Raw genomic sequence first — 22321 nt, 5'->3', positions numbered from 1 at the left:
GAACACCTAATTTGTGGACGGATATGGAGAACAGTGAGAGCCAAAAATCCATCTGCAGACTATCTAGTAGATTAGGCTTCTAGTAGATTAGATCCCAGGAGAGGGACTCAATTTAATATCAGACAGAACTTACTGTAAACTTGTTTATGGTAGCTCAAACCATGAGATGATACTTGGTCAGTTGACCACTCTCTTTAACCAACCTGAATTTGCTCTACGCTCAAGTATTTCTTGCTTATTCCATAACAGAAATTTCTTCTCCGGCTTTTAAAATATTGGTGGTTTTTTCTTTCTTACTCTTTATTTTTTTATCTTTATATTCATATTTTCTTCTTTGTGTTTCATTTTCTTTGGTTTTTTATTGTTTCTGTTGGGTTTCACAGTTGATGAGACACAGAAGTGGTGGACCCACAGAGGCAGTAATTGATGCAATGCTTTATGAGGGTGGGGGGCGGTTTAAGCGAATTGTGCAAACAATGCTGGAGTGGGTAGGGAGCATTAGAACTGATTGTGATGATATGTATAACTCTTTTTAAAAGTTATTTAACTATGGACGTGTATGATATGTGAGTACTATATCAAGAAACTATTACTAAAAAAAAAAAACAACTAAATTTGACCTATGGGTACCATGGTGAAAGACGAAGAGTTTTTGCTTAAAGGGCATTGAGTTTATGTTTATGGTGGTAGAATAATTTAGAAAAGAATATCAATAAGGTTGTACAACACAAAGAGTATAATAAATAGCACTGAATTATACATGGAGAGGTTGTCAAGTTGGAGAATATTTTGTTGTGTATATCTTTTTTTTTTTATTTTAACAATTTATTGGGGCTGATACAATTCTTTTCACAGTTCATACATATACATACATCAGTTGTATAAAGCACATCTGTACAGTCTTTGCCCTAATCATTTTTTTCCCTTTTCTTCTTTTACATTTTATTAGGGACTCAAACAACTCTTACCACAATCCATACATATACATACATCAATTGTATAATGCACATCCATACATTCCCTGCCCCAATCATTCTCAAGGCATTTGCTCTCCACTTAAGCCCCTTGCATCAGGTCCTCTTTTTCCGCCCCCCCCTCCCCATTGTGTATATCTTTTCCACAATTTAAAAAATTCCATGAGTAACAATGAGTACAAGGAAGAAGAAAATGTTCTAAAATTGATTGTGGTAATGATTGTTCTGGACAGGATTGAACTATTGAATTGTATGATATGTGGATGAAGTACCAATATAACTTTTTTTTAAAAATTACAGTTTTGGAAACCCACAAGGACAGTTCTACCCTCTCCTAAGGCCAGCATGAGTTAGAATTGACCCAGTGGTAATGAGTTTGAGTTTGGTTTTATGATGATGTTATCTATTGGTCCAATTGTGACGATTTTCCTGTTCTTTACATGGAGTTCTAACCCATACCAAAAACCACAACCCTTGATCTTCATCAGCATTTGCTTCAGTCTTCCTGGCTTTCTGCAGGAATTATTTGTCATTATTTAAGTGTTTCCTTTTAGCCTTGATGCCACATTATTCTGTGTACAGTGATATTAATGATACTGTTCTCATGTGCACATTGATTTGGGTCACTTTTCTGTGGAGTGGATACAAACATGGATCTCTTCCAGTTAATTAATTGACAGGTAATTGTCTTCCAGAGTTCTTGGTATAGCTGAGTGAGTGCTTCCAGTGCTTCATCAGTTTGTTAAAACATTTCAGTTGGTATTCCATCAATTCCTGGAGCTATTTTTTGCTATGAGGCTTTTACTTCTTCCATCATTACCATAGATTCTTGATCGTATGCTACCTCTTGAAATGGTTGAATGTTTACCAATTCTTTCTGGTACTGTGACTCTGTATTCCTTCGGTCTTCTTTTAGCCTGTGTAATCTTTTGATACTGCAATTTGAAGATTGAATTTTTTATAGAAATTTGATTGGAATATAATCCAAGTGGCATATAATTCAATCATATCAAGAAGCGTTCTACAATTATTATCTCAATCAATTTTAGGACATCGTTTTTCTCGTACTCCTTGTATTAGCTCCCCTGCTGTAGCTCCAAGGAACTGTTAATCCAGTTATTGCCTCTATAGATTCATCCATCCTGGATTTCATATATGGAAAAACATGCAAAAATACAAAACAAAAATGTTTACAAGAATAACAAAATAAAATATTGAAAAACCCCAGTTGGAAAGAAAACAAAATGTTAAAAGCTAGAAACACTTTAAACTCGGTCAAAAGAGAGATCAAATAATAAGGTGTTGAATTCTAACCTGTTTTGATCTGTCATTATCCATCTTCTAATGGTGTTCTGTTTACTTGCAAGGTTATTCATATCCCTGGTCTGTGTTCAGAGGGGGTTCACTGGAGGTTTCAGCCACCTGTATAAACTGCTGAAACTTTTACAAGTGTCAAAAAAGGGCTCAAATCAGATATTACATTTTAAACCATTCAATTCAGATGTTACATTTTTATTCTATTATAATCTCTACAATAGCCTCTGTCTGATACCCAGGCAATTCACATCCCTCTACTATGGTCAGAAGGAAATTATTGGAGGTTTTTATGTGTAGATCCTGTAAATAGAGTTTGGGCTTCTACCATCCATAGACTTCTGCAAACCAGGTGCTCACAATTCAAGCTCTGATATCATTCTCTCTTTTGGATTTGGATATTATTTACAATTATTAGGTCACACAAGCTGCTGTGTTTCTTCCATGTAGGGTTAGTTGATGCCTTACTTAGATGATTGCTTGTTGGCAAACAGCCTTAAAGACCCCAGATGCTATTCTTTCTGAAAGTTGGGCACCATCTAGTTTCTTCATCACATTTTCCTGTAGTACCCTTATCACTGATATTCAGTGATGAAACTATCCTTTGATCTCCCTATTAGGGTGAGTATCAAGCAGGGCTATGTCATAGAACTAAGTGTTCTTAGATTGGGGTTAGAATTTATTGCAAACCTAAAATCTGTTCATCTATCTTTGGTTTATACATGCCTCTGGTTCACCTTAGAGACATCACTGTTATTTTATGTTAGAGAACATTACCAGTCATTTCCCTGCAGTATATGGTCCAAAGATTCAATTAAAAAATTGCCAGAACTAATTGAAAATTTTGGCAATAAGAAAAAAGGTGAATAACTCAATAAAAATGTAGGCTCAGGACATGGACAACATCCAAATGTCCAAGAGACTTGAAGAAATGCTCACAATCACTAGCCATCCAGGCGATGCAAATCAAAACAATGATGAAATACCACCTTACACTGACAATGACACCAATTAAAAAAGTAATCAGTAAGAAATGTTGGAAAGGCTGTGGAGAGATTGCTGGTGGGACGGTAAATATATGCAACTGAAGACGTAAGAGTCATAACATGAACAGACCATGTTCATTCTAGCACCATTCACAATAGCAAGAAAATGGAAACAACCCAATTGCCCATCAGTAGAAGAATGGATAAAACAACTCTGATACATATACATATGTAGCTAAAAACAACGATGAAACCATGAATCTCTTCATGACAGGGACAGACCTGGAGAACATTATATGCTGAGTGAAATCAGACAATCAAAATGACAAATATTATGTTACCATTGATATAAAGGAAATAAACAAAGTAAGATGAAGACTATACAAAAGGGAACAGATTTTTGATAGCAAGGTAGTGCAAGAGAAGGAAAATAAATTAATGAGCTAGACTGCTGATGGGTGAAGTGGAAGGTGGTAAGTAGTCTGTGAGAAGGCGAAGAGAAGTAAAGGAATGGGTGAAGAGAAAACTATTGGATGGTTTGATTGGTAGCTTAAACTGTTGAATACAAAGCTGATGATGTGAAATTTAAAACCACCTAATTTACAATAAAAATTGTTGTTTAAAATTTGTAATTGAGGCACCCAGGCAGTGCAATTTGTTAAACATTGGCCTGCTAACTGCAAATTTGGTGTTTCCAGTCTACCAGCTGCTTCTCAGAGGAAAGGTAAGTCAGAATCTATAAAATAGTAAAAAGCTTTAGTTTGTTGGAATTGTTCTGCGAAACGTCTTTCTGGTATTCTCTGCTTTCAGCCAAGTTCCATCTGGTATCAGTAATAATATTTCTTGTTTCATGGCCTCTTCTGAATCTAGCTTGAATTTCTGGCAGTTTCCTACCAAAGTACTGCTGCAACTATTCTTCATTATCTTTAGGAAAGTTTTATTTATGTGTGATATTAATGATACTATTTGTAGAAACATCTCAGTTTTGTTTTGTTTGTTTGTTTTTGTCAAAAACGAGCGGCAATCTAAGTGAAGTGTCAACTTAGTCCACATGGAAGAAGCACACCATCCTGTGTGATTCAAGTATTGTAAATAATAAAATCTAAAGCCAAAGGAGGGAACTGTATTAGAGTTTAAATTCTGAATACCCATTGGCAGAAGACTGTGGATGACAGTGGAAGCCAAAATCCATTTTCAGGATCCCCACATCGATTAAGCTTCAAATGAATCCCTCTGATCATCGTCCAGGGATGTAAATAACCTTGCTAGCAGACAAACCGCTGTAAAGTCTATTTCCGATGATATAGCTCAGTTAAAATATAACACCTTATTATCTGATCTCCCTTTTGTGACCCATTTTTAATTTGTTTCAGTTTTTAATATTTTCTGCTTTCTTTTCAGTTGAGGTTTTTCTGTTTTGTTTTGTCATTGTTTCATTTTCTGTTTGTTTCTTGTTTTTATTTTGTGTAATAAGTTTTTTGTATATGAAATCCAGGATAGGTAATTCTGTAAAGACACTAACTGGATTATGAATTACCTGGGGCCATAGCAAGGGAGGTTGGGAGAACATGGGAGCTAACAGCAATGAGCACAAGAAAGAACATGTTCTAAACCTGGTTGTGCTCTTCTTAATGTGACTAAGCTCTTACATTCTGTGGTGTGGGGATTATATGCCAATAGAACTATTAAAATGAAAAACCTTGGCTTTTTCACCAATGTATTCATTGCAGCTTGTACTTCTTCCCTCGGTGCCATTGGTTCTTAATCATGTACTCCCATTTAAAATGATTGAATGGCAACTTTTTGGTACATTGAGTATGTATTCCATCTTACTTTGATTCTTGTAGTGTTGTTCACATTTTGCCTATAGAATATTCAGAATTGCAACTTGGGACTTGAATTACTCAGTTATTCCAGCTTGAGAAACATTGTTGAGTAGCTTCACTATTGTGTAATCTTTGCGTACTTCATTAAGACTAGAGGACACTGAAGAAAAGTGGATGCTTTTGAATTACAGTGTTGGCAAAGAAGATTAAACATCCTGTGGGCGGACAGAAGAATGAGCAAGTCTCTGTTGGAAAGAAGAAGGAATTTTTTTTAGAATTTAATGTGGTGATAATTGTACAACTCTCCTTGATATGAATTATTGAATTATATGATAGATGGATGAAGTGCTAATAAAACTGTTACCCCCCCCCAAAAAAAAAATAAAAAACAGAAACAAGGATAGTGAAAATTTGTTTCATATGCTTTGGACATGCCTGATAGAGGATCAGCATAAAAGAAGACTCCTTTATGAGATGGATTGACACAGTAGCTGCAACAATGAGCTCAAATGTAGCACTGATTGTGAGGATTCATAGGATCAGGCAGTGCTTCAGTCTGGTGCTATTGTCTAATGTTTTTTGTATAAATACAAATTAAATTTAGTTTTAAAGTTTTAAGTTTTTAGCAGTCATTGAAAGGAATCTTGTTTTTTTAACCAGAAATTTTATACTGTACCAAGTAATCCTTTTTCCAGTAATGCCGCGTAAACAGGCAGCGATAGGGTAGAAGTACATAAGGTGAGTCTTTCCTACTGGAATAATAGGTACAAGATGAGTCCCTGATGAGGCAGACTTATTGTCTTCAGTTATTCTGGGTAAGGTTTAGAATAGACTGTGTGAATAGTTTGGTTTTTTTCTCAGATCTCATGTTTTCTTTGAAAAAAATAACTGCCTTCCTAGTTACCAGAATAATCGATACTCATTGTATGCTTTCAGTAAAAATGCACCAAGAGTAAAAATAGAACCACCAGTAATCTTACCACCTAGTAATGAACTAGTTGGCTTATTTCATTTGTATATCTCTTTCTCTATTTTTTCTCTCTCGCTCGAATGCGGCACATCGTTCTGTCTAGTCACATACCACAGGAGCGATGGATTGAGTGCGGTGAGACGAGGGACGAGGGCAAGTGGGATACATGACAAAGGACAGAGAACAAGGAATTAAAACATTTTTTTCTCTCAATGCTTTGCTTCTACGACAAAACCAAATATAATAAAGAGGACTGGAGTTTAAGGCCCCTCATTGTCTGAATTTTGAAATGAGCACACCATATAAGAAGTGTGTGTTTCTCCCATTATCTTTAAAACAAACAGACTCTGATAAATGGTATACTTTGTGAATCCCACCCCCTCCAGTTTCTTAAAATACCATCTCCTAAAAAGAGTAAAAATTCTATAAACAAATTTAAGGATATTTTTAGAAGAATATTTTACTGAAAAGGGTATATATACTTAAATTCAAATGTTCATGTTTTTCTTTTTGTTCCAGTGTTCCTAGAATCCCATGGGCCTTTGCCATGACAGAAGTGTGTGGTGTGATTCTGTGCTATATATGGCTCCTGGTTCTTCTTCTGCACAGGCACAGGTATCTTACTTACTTCACTAAAATATCGCATGTGTTTTGACTCTCAGAGCAAACCGTCATGTTGCCTGTATAGTTCCCTTCATTTCCTTCTCTGGCCAGTATGACAAAGGAAAATGGTTTGATAAGCAGAAAGAGGCAACGAGGACGTCACTGTGAAGACTAAGGTGAACCTTCCCCAAGCCATGGTATTTTTTGTTGCCTCATGCCACATATGTGAAAATTGGATATTGAAAAAGGCTGAAAAAGAATCAATTAATTTGAATTATGGTATTGGTGACGAATATTTTTAAATGCCATGGACTGCCAATAGAACAAACAAATCTCTCTTGGGAAAAATACTGCCAGAATGCTCCTCAGAGGCAAGGATAATAGTACTTCATCTCCCATACTTAGGACGTGTTCTCAGGAGAGATCAATCCCTAGAGAACGACATCATGCTGGTTAAAGTAAAAGGGCAGTGCAAAAGAGGAAGACACAAGAGATGTATTGACAAGTGGCTGCAACAACAGTCCATCTCGAATGTAACAGTTGTAAGGATGGGGCAGGACCGGGGCGGTATTTCAGTGTGTTGTACATCGGGTTGCTGTCAGTCAGAACTTCTATCTGCATACTTAGTGTTATGCTGTATGCACTGTACAGTGACAGATCAGAGATGGGGATGACCAACCATGGAGCAGTCATTGACAATCTAGCTTTATCTTCCTTTAGAAACAGACAGGAAAACCCCTTTTCTTTCTTTCTTTTTTTTATTAGATACTTTTATTGGGGTTCTTACATCTCTTATCACAATCTATACGTTCATCCATTGTATCAAGCACATTTACACGTATGCTGCATCATCATTTTCAAATCATTTTCTTTCTACTTCAGCCCTTAGTATCAGCTTCTCATTTTCCCCCCCTTTTCTCCCCTTCCCACCCTCATGAACCCTCGATAAGTTATAGATTATTATTTTCATATCTTACAATGCCCTCTGTCACCCTTGACCTACTTTTCCATTGTTTGTCCCCGTGGGAGGGGGTTATATGTTGATTCTTGTGACTGATTCCCCCTTTCTCCCACAACCTTCCCCAATTACCTCCTGCTATCTCTATTCTCATTGTTGGCCCTGAGGGGTTTATGTATTCTGGTTTCCCTGTGTTGGGGGCTCTTATCTGTAGCAGTGTGCATGTTCTGGTCTAATCCAATTTGTAAGGTAGAATTGAGGTCATGGTAGTGGGGGGAAGGAAGCATTAAAGCACTAGAGGAAATTTGTGTGTTTCATCAGTGCTGTCTCTTCCTTGTGACTCTTCTGTAAGGGGATATCCAGTTGTCTACAGATGGGCTCTGGGTCTCCACTTCACGCCTCCCTCCCCATTCACATAGGGTATGATTTTGTTCTGGATATTAGATGCCTGTTACCTGATCCCATGGATACCTCATGATCACACAGGTTGGTGTGCTTCTTCCATGTGGGTTTTGTTGCTCTTCAGCTAGATGACTGCTTTTCTATCTTCAGGCTTTTAAGACCCCAGATGCTATCTCTTTTGATAGCCGAGCACCATCAGCTTTTTTTCACCACATTTGCTTATGTATCCATTTTGTCTTCAGTGATTGTGTCAGGAAGGTGAGCATTACAGAATTCCACATATCAGAACAGGGTGTTCTTGCGTTGAGGGAGAACTTGAGTGGAGGCACAATACCCATCTGCAACCTTAATTCTTAACATACAGATATAAGTACATAGATCTATTTCCCTCTTGTTTTATATAAATATATTTACATATGTACATGCCTATATTTAGACCTCTACAAATGTCCTTTACCTCCTGGTTATTTCTTCTATTTCCTTTTACTTTCCTCTTGTCCCACCATCATGTTCGTCCTTCAGATGGGTTTAGCAATTCCTCCCTGCTACATTGCCCTTCATTGCCCTAGGCTTCTCACACCCTTCTCTTCTTTGATTTTAGTTCACTTGTTCCCTGTCCCTGGGTTGATTACCCCACCCCACCCCACCCTCTCTTCTTTCCTCCCATCACCCCCTTCTCCTCCCAGGACCATTGGTCCCATTCTTTTCAACTCCGAATTATCCCACCTATCTTATCTAAATAGACATGCAGAGACATTAATAAGTGTAAAAACCAGGCAAAGCCAAACAAAACAACAACTTAAAAAACCAACACCAAAATAACAACAACAAAACAAAAGCCACTGACAAACGTAGAAAAGCCTATAAATAGTTCAAGGTCTGTCTGTTGACCTTTACGAGTGAGGAAAAGCCCTTTTCTTTAGTGGAGAGAAACTTCAAAAACAGTCTTTAGTATATGACTGCAAGAAATTGTTTCTGTTTGGAGGAGGCCATTAGCAAATAGGTAGTTTTGTATGTCAAGCACATCTACTTAGTGCGGCTGATTTCAGGTGGTAGAGGCAGTCCCAGTGTAAGAAATGTTGCTTTGCTCCCTTCACTCTAAAGGGTAGACTTTTACAATTAAAAAGACAAAGGCTGAGGGGAAGGATGTCAGAGGAGGCTCTGTTTTCTACTTCAGTGAGTGAATTCACTTGATTTTAAAGCATTGTTCCCAAAGTGGGCAATACTCCCCTTGGGGGAGACTGGCACAAACCAGGAAAGCTGCAAAAGCAGAGACCTGTACTTAATCTTGCTTGGATCCACACTCAGTACTCATGGAAATAGCAGTCAAAAGTATAAATGACTCATTCATTACATTAGGTAAATCTGCACAAGACCTCTGTAAAGTGTGGAAAAGCAGGTGTATCGCCTTGAGGACTAAAGTGCGCCTGGCACAAGCCATGGTATTTTTTATTGCTTTTTATAAATGTGAAAGTTGGACATTAAAAAGAAGAATTGATGAATTTGAATTATGGTGCTGGAAAAGAATATTGAAAGCACATGGACTGCAAAAAGGACAAACAACCAGAATGCTTCTTAGAGGCAAGGATGGTGAGACTTTGTCTCTCATATTTTGGACATGTTGTCTGGAGAAGGACATCGTGGTTGGTAACGTGTAGGGGCAGTGACAGGAAGACCCTCTACAGGATGGCTTGACACTGTGTCTGTAACATAACAGTGGGCTCAAACAGCAGCAGTTGTGAGTCTCTAAGAGTCAAAGCTGACTTTACAGCCCCTCACAACGACATAGTTTATCCTGGATTTTGGGCCATAGTACAAAATCTCTAATGGCCAGACATTGGGGCGCTGAGTAATTTTTTTTTTCCTGAAAAGGGGGAGGTAGGCCAAATCAGTTTCGGAACCCATAATTTAAAGCATAGTGAGGGATGTATATAGGGAACCAGAAAGTTAATATTGTATCAATTATCCATCGTCTTTGAATATCTTCAGAGGAATAATGGCACTTCCTTTAATTTTTTATTTTTTTCCTCACCAAGGAGTGCTTGAGGTAAACCACAGTGATGGCTTAGTTCCTAAGCAGCAGTTATTTCAGTGCTTTAAAGGTGAAAAGAAAGGTTGATGATTGCTATTCTTGTCTCACATTTAGGCCATGTTAAACCTCATTCTCCTGTTTGGGAGCAATATTTTTAACTCAAAATTACTTAAAACCACTGTGGTTTAGAAACACTTACATCACTGCTGATTTCTGATTTGACTTTGTCTTACCAGACCTCCTAGATCTGAATGTATTTACTCTTCAAAGCAGGAAAGAGTTTACCTTCTGTTGGAAATCTTGTTAGGTCTAGTAATACTTATAAGTGACCAGCTGAATGCAAATGTTGATGTTTAATTAGTGTGTCTCACATTGTGATCTGTAATGAGATGGTTCTAGGCTATTGCTACCAACCATTCTGACCAGGGACACAATAGAAGGTCTGGGATAGAATAGAAGAAAAATGTAAAAAATTAAAATTCTTTAAAAAAAAAAAAAAAGGACTTACTGGACCAATAGAAAAACTCCCAAGACTGTCACCCTGAGCTACTTTGAAATTGGGCCTAATGTAGCCACTGGAGGTACTTTCAGCCACATAATTGAGTGGAGATATATATATATATAATAAACCAGTATAAAAAAAAGCCCAAAAAACCAATATCTCCAGTGAGTAGTATAGTGTGCTCTCTTAAACAAATGGTCAACATTCATATATATATATATAAAACAAATCATTATCACCGGTGAATAGTATAATGTGCTCTCTTAAAGTGGTCAGTTGACATTCCTCTGAATGTAAAGGTAAGAAGGAAAGGTGGGGCAAAGAAGCTAGCTCGTTGGAAGCAAAACAAAATGAAGATAATGAGAATGTTGACACTAAAATTGTAACCAAAATGACCAATTTATACAAAAATTGTTAAATGGCTACCTAATTTGCTCTGTCAAAGTTAACCAAAACATAATAATATATTTACATACATTATGGTCTGTGAGTCACTTTAGGACAGTGGTTCTCAACTTCCCTAATGCTGATATCCTTTATTTAATTTAATTATTTATTAATAAATCATTTTATTGGGGCTCATACAACTCTTATCACAATCTATACACACCAATTGAGCAAAGCATCCTTATACATTCGTTGCCCTTGTCATTCTCAAAATTCGCCCTCCACTTGGGTTCCTAGAATCAGCTCATTTTCCTTCCCCCTTCCTCCCTGCTCCCCCCTCCCTCATGAACCCCTAGTAATTTATAAATTATTATTTTATTTTCTCTTACACTGCCCGGCATCTCCCCTCACCTACTTTTTTGCTGCCCATCCCTCAGAGAGGAGGTTACATGTAGATCCCCGAGATCAGTTCCCTTCCCTCCCGGTGTCGCCACTCTCACCTCTGTTTCTAAGGGGTTCATCCGTCCTAGATTCCCTGTGTTTCCAGATCCCTATTGCACCGCTGTGCATCCTCTGGTTTAATCAGGTCCGCAAGGTAGAATTGGGATCATGATAAATGGGGGGAAGGGAAGCGTTCAAGAACTAGAGGAAGGTTTTGGGTTTCATTGTTGCTACACTGAACCCTGAGTGACTCATCTCCTCCCCACCACCCCTCTGCAAGGGATGTCCAGCTGTCTACAGATGGGCACTGGGTCCCCATCATGCACTCCCTTCATTCACGGTGATATGATTGTTTCCCCCTGCCTTTGCTGTTTGAAACATGGTCCCCTCGGCCCTTCATGATCACACATGTTGGTGTGCTGCTTCCATGTAGGCTTTGTTGCTTATGGGCTAGATGGCCGCTTGTTTACTTTCAAGCCTTTAAGTCCCCAGACGCTATATCACTTAATAGCCGGGCACCATCAGCCTTCTTCACGACACTTACTTATGCACACATTCATCTTCAGCGTTTATGTGGGGAAGGTGATCACACAATGATGGTTTTTGTTCTTTGGTGTCTGCTACCTGGTCCCTTCAACACCTCGTATTCACTTAGGCTTGTGTGCTTCTTCTCTGTGGGCTTTGTTGCTTCCGAGCTAGATGGCCGCTTGTTTGCCTTCAAGCCTTTAAGACCCCAGACGCTGTATCTTTTTGATAGCTGGGCACCATCAGCTTTCTTCACCATGTTTGCTTATGCACACGTCTGTCTTCAGCTATCAGCCAACACCCTTTAATATAGTTCCTCATGTTGTGGTGACCCCCAACCATAAAATTATTTTCATTACTACTTCATTACTGTAATTTTGTTATTGTTGTGAATCATAACATATCTGATACGTAGGATGTATTTTCATTGTTACAAATTCAACATTAAAGCATAGTGATTAATCACAAAACAATATGTAATTATATATTGTGAAATATTTATGTGTTTTCCAATGGTCTTAGGCGACCCCTGTGAAAGGGCCATTCGACGCACTGGTTGAGAACTGCTACTTTAGGGGGTCTGGTGGCACAATCGTTCAAGGATTGCAGTGGTAATGAAAAAGTGATTTAAAACTACCAGTGGTTCTATGGAGACAGATACAGTAGTCTGCTTCCATGAAAATGTAGTGCCTTGGAAAGCCTTGGGCCTGAGGAGTAGTTCAACGCTGTCCTGAAGGGCAGCCAGGAGTCTGAATCAACTTGACTCGAATGGGTTTAGTTTGGTTTATGTACTACTTTCATTAGATCACTTGGTGTGCTTTTTAAAATTCAGATACCTGGCTCGTTTGAGGTAACTTAGCCTTGTGTTCAGTGCTTTTTGATGTAGCCAGAAGCATTTGGAAAAATCTAATGCATGATTCTTGCCTCAGGAATCTGGGGTCTGTTTTGGAAGGAGAAGATAGTTTTTGAAAAAAACAACGATGTTCATGATAACCCAAACAAATATTATTCAGAAACTTTAGTTCTATATATTAATGGTGGAGTAAGGAGGAATCCCTAGAATCATAAATGTTTCTCCTGTGAGGAGTGGGGAGGGAGGGACAAAAATGAGGAGCTGATGCCAGGGGCTGAAGTGGAGAGCGGATGTTTTGAGAATGATGAGGGCAGTGAATGTACAAATGTGATTTACACGATCGATGTATGTATGGATTGTGATGAGTTGTATGAGCCCCTAATAAAATGATTAAAAATGTTTCTCCTAAGTAATTTATGAACAACCGATGAGCACATTTATAAGCAATAAGTAATATCTTATTGCTAGCCCTCAGAATAGGTGACTAGTCTTAGTTTTCGGTTGCATAACTCTTTTTACTTTATCTTAGCCATGTTTTCTTACCAGTGTAACTATGTACTTTGAATTAAGTTAGTTGATTTCAAACTACATGTGGCTACTTCAACTTCAATTGGTTTAAATGAAATAAAGTTAAAAATTCATTTACTTGGTCCTACTGGCCAAAGTTCAGGTACTCAAGAGACATCAGTACCAGCTATAAGATGGTGGTGATAGCATTTTGGTAATAGCAGAACAATGGTGCGAGTGGCTTTCCTTCTTGTTCTCTGTAAGTAAATATTTGGTATTTTGGTGTTTCAGTTTGCTTTCTTCTGATATATTCCATTTATTTGATTGCTCTGTTTATAGGTCAATACTTCTGCGAAGACTCTGTAGTCTGATGGGCACTGTATTCTTGCTTCGCTGCTTCACTATGTTTGTGACCTCCCTCTCCGTGCCGGGACAGCACCTGCAGTGTACTGGAAAGGTAGCCTGCTATCTTCTTTATAATTTTTCCTTCTTGCTCTTAGTGAATTGGTAAAACCATATATGCAATCGAGCTAAGATTTTGCTTTAATGTTTACATGTGCGTTGCCATATTTGCAAGATCTAGAATAAACCTCTAGAAATAATTTGTTAACATTCCTGAACCAGAATCTTCCTCCTGTGACTGTTATCCATTGAGACTAGTTCTACCCTGTGGAGCTTACACAATTTTAAAAAGTTTCTTTCAAATGTCATTTTCCCGTTCTTAGACTAGTCAAATGAACCCTGGCAGTGTAGTAGATTTGGTGTTCGGATACTCACCAAAATATCAGCAGTTCAAACCGACCAGCTTCTCTATAGGAGAAAGATGAAGTAGTCTGCTTCCTTAAAGATGTACAGCTTCAGGATGCCTGGTAGGGCTTGATCAAGGACAATGCAACCGAGAAGAATTACTGAAACCCGAATGAAGGCCGAACATGATAGTGGGACAAAAGGAAAGTAAAAGGGAAATCGAGGAAAGAACTAGGAGGCAAAGGACATTTATAGAGGTGTAAATACAGGCATGTACTTATTTAAATATATTTATATATGAGGGTAGGGAAATAGATCTATATACATATATTTATATGTTTAAGTATTAAGGTAGCAGATGGACATTGGGCCTCTACTCAAGTACTCCCTCAACACAAGAACACTTTGTTCATTCTAATAACTTGGCATTCCATGATGCTCATTTTCCTGACATGATCGCTAAAGATAAATGGGTGCATAAGCTAATGTGAAGAAGAAAGCTGATGGTGCCTGGCCATCAAAAGATATAGCATCTGGGGTCTTAAAGGCTTGAAGATCAACAAGTGGCCATCTAGCTGAGAAGCAACAAGGCCCACGTGGAAGTATACCACCCTGTGTGATCATGAACTATTGATGGATCAAGTATCAGGCATCATAGACCCAGAACAAAAAATCATATCCATGTAAACTGGATTGTTTCATTTTAGGCTAGCCAATCCTTAGTGTCTTTTATGACATTGGACCCTTCGTGGCCCTCATGACTACATTCTTCTTTAATGTTGAAATTTGACCATTTTTCATTTTAAACGTAGCACCTAGTATTCCAAACTTTGTATTTTCTGGGATGTGCACAGTGATAACTGGTTTTTCTGCGTGTGAGGACTCTTAGTTTTATACGTTGTAATGTCTTTTGGAACACGTTAGACACAGCTTCTTGATTAACTAAGAGAGGAGAGATTATGTATGTAGGAAGATAAAGAGAGGGTAATAAGTTACTTTTAAAAATAAAAATTGTTAAAGGCCTTGAAAGTCACCTGTATTGTATGTATAAAATTTTGAGTTGTGAATCATTAAATTTGGATAAAACAATTTATGGCCTTACTTTTGTAAACCTCCATACATTAGTTCTGGGGTCCCCATTTCTTTTTGACATCTGTTGTGATTCGGTGAAGATTTATGGAGCACATTGGTACTTTTCCAGCGATCCACACACGTTTTGCTTCTTGATGCTGATTTCGGCACTCCTCACATAGAGAGTGCTCTTCCCATCCCTCCCGTGTTTGCTATTTGCGTTCATCCTTTCCTATGCCTTCCTGCCTTCTAAGCTTTATCCCTGGGGTTAACACTTTTGTTGTTGTTGTTTAAATGTTGCTTCTAAAGTGAAAAACAAAATGAAGTGTCAGTTCTTCTACTAAAATATAAATAGGTGAAATACCATGCTTGTCACAATGGATATATGGATGTATTGTGATAAGAGCTGAATGAGCCCCCAATAAAATGATTTTTTAAAATAAATAGGTGAAATACCAACAAAGGAAGTGTAAGCAGCTAAAAGATCAAGAGCTAAAAATATATCCCTGAGCTGAAGGGTGATAAAACTTCAGATAAAAGCTTTTTGTTTTCTTTGGCTATCATCCCAAGTATGAAAGTGTTTTCTCTAACTTTAAAGTTATATCAGCTTATGATAAAAATTCTAATTATATCATGATATATACATTAAAAGTCAAATGTTCATATAATTCTTCTTTCTTTTATTTTTCCCCATAAATAATACTGTTAATAGCAATCTTTACAGTCACTGCTATTCAAATTAATACAAAATGATATCTAATATTTTTATGGTATTGTTATATTTCTAATTTTTAAATTTGTTTCTATACATGGTATGAAGTAGGGATGGACTTATTTCCCTGGAGTGGTATCCTACTTGATTAGAAGAGATATAAATGAAAAATATATATAGGCTGAAAAGAGGATTCATATACTTGGGACATTTAATTGAAGAGAAAGGTGTGCATAAGACTGGCACAGGTTACTAAAATTGATACCATCTCTCTGAGTAGACCTTTTCTGTCTCTAATGCCTGCTTTTTATTGTTTGTTATAGCTGGACATTTCTAATTGAATCTGCCCTAAATATAATTAATTGCTTTAAATTATGATATAACCTAGTTATTGACCTTTATTACTTGCAGAAATCATTAAGATGAAATGGAAAGTTACTGTGATAATAATCATCAACCAAATCTTTTAAAATTAGCTCCATTTCTGCATTATAAGTTAATTGCTTGAAATCTTATTTCCTGACCTAGGTGGATTGGGAACAGAACCCAGGAGTAGGCCTCTTTAAGAAATTTAACAGTAAACTTACATTTAGCAAAGAAACACTTAAAGTAAATTACCACACCTTATTCCTTCAAAGCATCCTGTTTATTCTGCTGTGCAGTGTTTTAGTTTGATTTTTCTGAAGAATTTTGGGGACACTTAAGATGGGAAAGGATTTTTTTAAAAAGTTGAGGAAAGGCTAGATAGGTTTGAATAAGAGCCATAATTGCTTTCTGTTTCCGTTGGCTTTCACATGTTTCTAACAATCTCCTCATTGTTGATTTTAAAGATTTCACTAACAGTGCTAACCGTATTCGCTCCCGAAATCAGAGAAGACTGTAACAATGCATATTTTCTCTGTGCCTTCTTTTTCCTTTTCCTCGGTATTCTCCCTCTCCTGCTTTCCACCGAGTAAGAACGGGTAAACCAGGCAGTGTATATATAATCGGCGGTTAGATTTCTGAGCGTGTCCTATCTACAGAGGTTTCTCTTTGGGTTGTTTTTGGTTGTGGGATGTGAAAGTAATGGGATTGGGGGGGGGGGTTGAGGTTTTTTAATGGTTTTATTGATATAATTCACATGTCACTTACATAGTTCAGTCATATTAAAAAGTATATGTTCAGTTCTAGAACATATACTGGAAAATACAGGGGAGAGGAAGCAAAATTAAAAGAGAAAGATAAAACACAACAAAAATAAACCAGAGGGGAAAAAGCTCAATTGAGAAAAGAGCAGGGAACATTAAGAACTTGTAGAACAAATTTAAAATGAGTAAAAAAAGAAGATAAATGATCAGGTATTGCATTTTAACCTAATTTTAACCTTGTCATAATCAAGTTTTAATACTCTGTCTAATAACAAGGCTCTTCACATTGCTGCCTCGAATAAAACTGATATTCTCTTACCAGGGAAGAAAGGGAAATGGATATGTAATGGTAGCCCTTAGAGCCTATCTCGTAGTGGCACGAATAGCCAAGCTACTGCTGCTTTGCTGTGGGATTTGACGTTTGAGGGTGTGCTTGTGATATTTTCATTTTAAAAGGAACTCTTAGTAGAAGAGTTTAAGTGGCTGTGGGTTCGTTTACGTACCAAAACTTTTCTGAATGGAACCACTTTTCACCACCCACTTTTGAGGTTTGCCTGAAATTAGCTGGGGTCTGATTGCTTTTGCCGAGATTATACTTGTAAGTCATTTACCATTTGAATTTTGTTTGAAAAACTAATTCATCGCTTTCTTTGTAGATATATGGCAGTGTGTGGGAGAAATTACACCGGGCCTTTGCCATTTGGAGTGGCTTTGGTATGACCCTGACTGGCGTTCACACTTGTGGTGATTACATGTTCAGTGGCCACACAGTTGTCTTAACTATGCTGAATTTCTTTGTCACTGAATGTAAGTATGTTTTTAGTGCTTCGATGCTTGCTAGCTATCAGGCTGCAGAGGAGGCTGTGGGAAGGGTGTCAAGGCCTGTGAGGAAAGGGATGAGATAGACTGACGTAAGAAACATGTGACTGAGAAGCATCAGAAAGAATGTGCTTTAAACATGGTCTTTCTATCCTTTTCCCAGATACACCAAGAAGCTGGAATTTCTTGCACACTTTATCCTGGGTTCTCAACCTTTTTGGAATCTTCTTCATTTTGGCTGCCCATGAACATTATTCCATTGATGTATTTATTGCCTTTTATATCACAACAAGACTCTTTTTGTACTACCATACTCTGGCCAATACCAGAGCTTACCAGCAAAGTAGGAGAGCAAGGATTTGGTTTCCCATGTTTTCATTTTTTGAATGCAATGTTAATGGTACAGTACCAAATGAATATTGTTGGCCATTTTCAAAACCGGCAATAATGAAAAGGCTAATTGGATGAAGACAATATTTTTGTAAAGAGTTCATGATTAAACATATAGTAGTTGTTGAGAATAACTTTGCTTTCTCCCCTAGGTTGTACTTGGAGGCCTTGCCTTTTTGACTTACAGGTTGACAAAGCAAAGCTCCTTGTTCTGAACAAGGCTGTGGTTGTAAAAAGCAAGAATGAGCAATCAAGAGTCCTTACATAATTGTTTGAACAGAAAACTTAAGTAGGTGTTCTCAGAGTTAATGTTTGTGATTGAAGTCAGGCTGTTGCCCATATCTTTTGAGTATTTGCTTATTGATCTTAAGTAAATCGATTTAAGCAGTGTGTGAGTTGAAATCTTTTTATTGATTCCCAGTAGGACTTTAGTCAAAAAGTATTTTTTTTTAAACTCCTGATTGTCTTCAAAGGAAAAGTTCTTATCAAGTGAGCAATCCTTGTTCTTTGAATTATTTTCTTTGTCTCTTTAGAAAATACAACTCTGGAAAGTGATCTTCTTTATTGACAGATACTTTTTCCTTCTGAACCAACTCCAAGAAAAGTAATTGGCTATACTAGGATGCCAAGCACAAAGAAAAGCGAAGGAAAGGGGCAGTACATGAGATGGCAAAGAACTGACTAAGAAGCCATCTGCCCCTCATTAATGCAAATATAGTCCTTGCAATTGCCACAAGTGTTACAATAGGTGCAGTTCCTATTTATTTAGTTCTCAGTATTCAGTATGACTCTCAGTAAGTATTCATGAGGGGAAAATTGCTGCATCTATAAATACAAAATTAACTTAGTGATGTTTGGTTCCTGGAATAACTGTGCTATAGCTGTTAGTTAGACAAGTGACATCCCAGTATTAGGCTGTTTTAATAATATTATTTAATGAGTAAAATGAAAGTGTCTATGTCCTTAAAAAGGGAGGTATACATGTAAAGAATTTTTTTTTCTAAAATGAAATTTATTAAGTGGTTTCAAATACAACTTTTTGACTTTTGAAATTTTTCATTATTGCCCATCAAAAGTAAACCGTCTCGGACATACTTGGATATTAAGAGGTTTAGTTGGTATAGTTTTTAAATACAATTGTGTACATACATTCTTTCTAATGGCTTTTGACCGTCAGGAAGTTATGTTAACTAGGTGCTGTTTATATCACTAGAAGCTTAGCTCCCTAAGTAATTTCACAACTCTAGTAACATTTGTCACTTTATTTTTCATGATTTTAGAGAGCAGTTACAGCAGTATGGTGGTTATAGAGGAATTTGAATCCCACCTAGTGAGCTTAGCCACTTGGAAATATTGTGTAGTCTTTACATTCCATTTTAAAATAAACAGAAAAGGTGCTGGCATTCTGAGGTCTGAAGGTAGATTTCACAGCAGAAGCCGCTCCTTTCTTGAGTAAAATGCATTATTGTTGCACTTTAATTCATATTCCTACTCCTGTGTAAGCTGCAGAGAGGAACAGAATGAAGTTGGCAGTATTCTGCAAGCAAGTTTTAGTCATTGTTAAATGACCCCAATTTGAGTCTGCTCAGAACATTATTTTTTATTTCTCACTTGAGGTAATAGAATAAGGCAATTCAAGTTTGATTATGCTTTTAAATCTCACACTTCAGAATCTTATATATTAAATTGTGGTTCTGTGATATGTAAGGGACAAAAATGCCAACATTTCGTTGAAGGGAATTGTATAACCATGAAAGGTGAAGGATGTCCTAAGACAGTTAAAGTGGTTGACCCTTGAAGTCTTATCTTTGCCATTGTTTCCAAATGGCAGAGACTGATGTTGGCTTTCAGAAAAACGTTCCCGAAAAATGTGTGACAACATAAATTCAGAAATATTAAATAGTGGTAATTTTTCCCTAACATCAGCCTTCTTTCCTTCATATGGACTCTGTTCTAGAACAAAGTAGAAAAAAATAAATGCAGCTAACTTTGCAGAGCTGTTGATGTTGAGAGAGGATTTACAATAACTTTTCAGCCTTGCATTTGCTCCTGCCTGTTCTGAGAAAAAGGTAAGCTAGACATCTAATTCATTGTCATAGCTATCACAAGGCAGTGTTTACAAAAATTAATCATCTTCAAGTCTCTTTTTTAACATGAAACCTACATTTTAGTAACGTTTTTTGTCCAGAAATTTCCAAACTTTGTCTTTGTAACTTTTTTTCTTATTGAATCTAAACCACGGAGAAATTAATCTTTATGTTTACATTTCGGAATTGAATGTTGCAGGTAGAGAAGCTTACATGCCTTAGAGCTACATGTTTTTTCAAGGAGGTTTCTGGCTTTGGGGTACAAACTAGGAAGGCATACAAAAAGTCTTCTTGTTTCCTTTTTTAAATGTTCTTGGAGACAGCATCACCTTTTTCAAAAACAATAAAAAGACCAGACAGGACAGTGTTACTGCTAGCATGATGGAAGTCAGAAGGACGTGGCAGTCTTGAAGAAGTAAAGTTTGCTGTTACCATTAGATAATTTGGAGAAAGCCTCTTAGCTGACCTGCAGGATTTTCAGCACGACTGTATTCTATATAGCTGGAATTACTAGGGCAAAATAAATCTATATGCAGTTTGTTAGTATTCTTTCAAATCAGAAAACAATGAGCTTACACCTAAAACAGTATGTAGATTGGTCACAATTAAAACCCAATGGCCAGAGGAACCTGCTGCTAGTATAACTGTTTTAAGAATGACACTACACACAATACTCTTTCCTACTTATTCTGCCTGAGTAAATCCGATGATTTGTAAATGCGTGACACAGGAGCCAGATCTTCTTAAATCTAATGTGAAACCGTCTGTTTTAGAGAAATGTGGAAGCTGTGTGTTACTGGAGTCAAATTCAGAGTAATACTAAGCTGCTTTGACTTTATTCCACAAAAGACAGTTTTATTATGAACTTTCTTTTAAGGATTCCAATTTTTAAATACTAGAGAATGTTCACCATTTTCTTGTCTTCAACTTTCTGTTTTAAGAAATGTAATTATTTGATAGTCTTTATAGACTAAAAGTTGTCCCTTATTCAAAGTAATTATAGTAATAGTTACCTATCAGTTCTTTAAGGTATTCAGGTATTTGAGGCCAGAAAAGCTCTTTTTTAGAATAGTCAGGTTGCTTTCTTAAGCAATATTGATCTCATTTAGACATTTTCAAAGCTGACAGAACTTGTCAGTTTTAATACTACTTTACTTACTACAGTTTCGACAGTTTGCATTTGTGAGTGTAGACTGAGTTCGCCTTACATCTGTAGAAGAGAACTATTAGTTAACATCAAAGCTCGGAATGCTTCCAGTGAAAGAAAAAGGCAAGAGTTTTGTTTTGTTGTCTTTGAATGACTTTAAATGACTGCAATCAGTAGGAAGTAGGTGTTGGTTCCTTGTATTGCCCTCAAACCCTACCCCCACCCCAATCAAATGCCATCAGTTTTAAGTAACTAAAATAGGACCTGTTATTTTGCATCGTTTATTACCAATACCTGTGAAGTCTATAAGCCATAGTTCAATAAATAAATTGGTTTTTAGAATACTGTTTTACTCCTTGTACTCCCAAGTTTTAGTGAAATAATGTTTTGTGCCTGAGATGGAGGGAGCAGAAAGGAATGCTCTGCTTATTTCAGGTCATACTTCCTACTGGGTATTTGAAAAATCAACATAGGGATGTTACTGGTTAATGTCATTTAAAAATGTTTAATATTAATAATTTTTCATTCAGAGAATTTGGATTCTTAGGACAATGGAGTATTTTTGACATGGAACAAAGAAAATGGGAACTGGTACTTGCCGGGGAAAGAGCAGAGTTAGCTTGAACTGAAAGGAGCATGTTTCATTTTGAGCGACCTACCCAAATGTCTCACTGTTCACAGAGCAACTAGTATTACTTGAAGGTGTGGAAGTTCTGTGGTAGCCATGCGTTGAAGCACAGATTTGTATATAAGTAAATACCTTGATTCTAAATTAAATCCAGATGTAACTAATATATATTATTTTATATCTTTGTTGTATTAAAATGTTTAAAAACACTAAAAATAAAACATTTGAAAGCCGTGTTGCAGTCTCATTTAAATATGTCTGCATTATTAATGCAGCTGACCTAGTTTTAAAGTTTTCTTTTTGCCCACAGTTA

At 37.0% G+C, this 22321-nt stretch overlaps 1 protein-coding gene across 1 annotated transcript in view; it reads left to right on the top strand.

The window, feature by feature from the left end:
• Window positions 1-21667, top strand: part of SAMD8 (sterile alpha motif domain containing 8) — an 86739-nt gene extending 65072 nt beyond the window's left edge. Inside the window, exons 3-6 of the mRNA XM_075533879.1 lie at window positions 6590-6685; window positions 13620-13737; window positions 17594-17744; window positions 17920-21667. Coding sequence (XP_075389994.1) covers window positions 6590-6685; window positions 13620-13737; window positions 17594-17744; window positions 17920-18224 — 670 coding nt within the window. The 3' untranslated portion in view covers window positions 18225-21667. The remainder of the gene's footprint in view (window positions 1-6589; window positions 6686-13619; window positions 13738-17593; window positions 17745-17919) is intronic.
• Window positions 21668-22321: the final 654 nt, after the last annotated feature.

Source organism: Tenrec ecaudatus, chromosome 16 (genome assembly GCF_050624435.1).
Source record: "Tenrec ecaudatus isolate mTenEca1 chromosome 16, mTenEca1.hap1, whole genome shotgun sequence".
Taxonomy (NCBI): domain Eukaryota; kingdom Metazoa; phylum Chordata; class Mammalia; order Afrosoricida; family Tenrecidae; genus Tenrec; species Tenrec ecaudatus.
The sequence above is the reverse complement of the archived record's forward strand: the minus strand, read 5'-3'. Positions and strand labels throughout refer to the sequence as shown.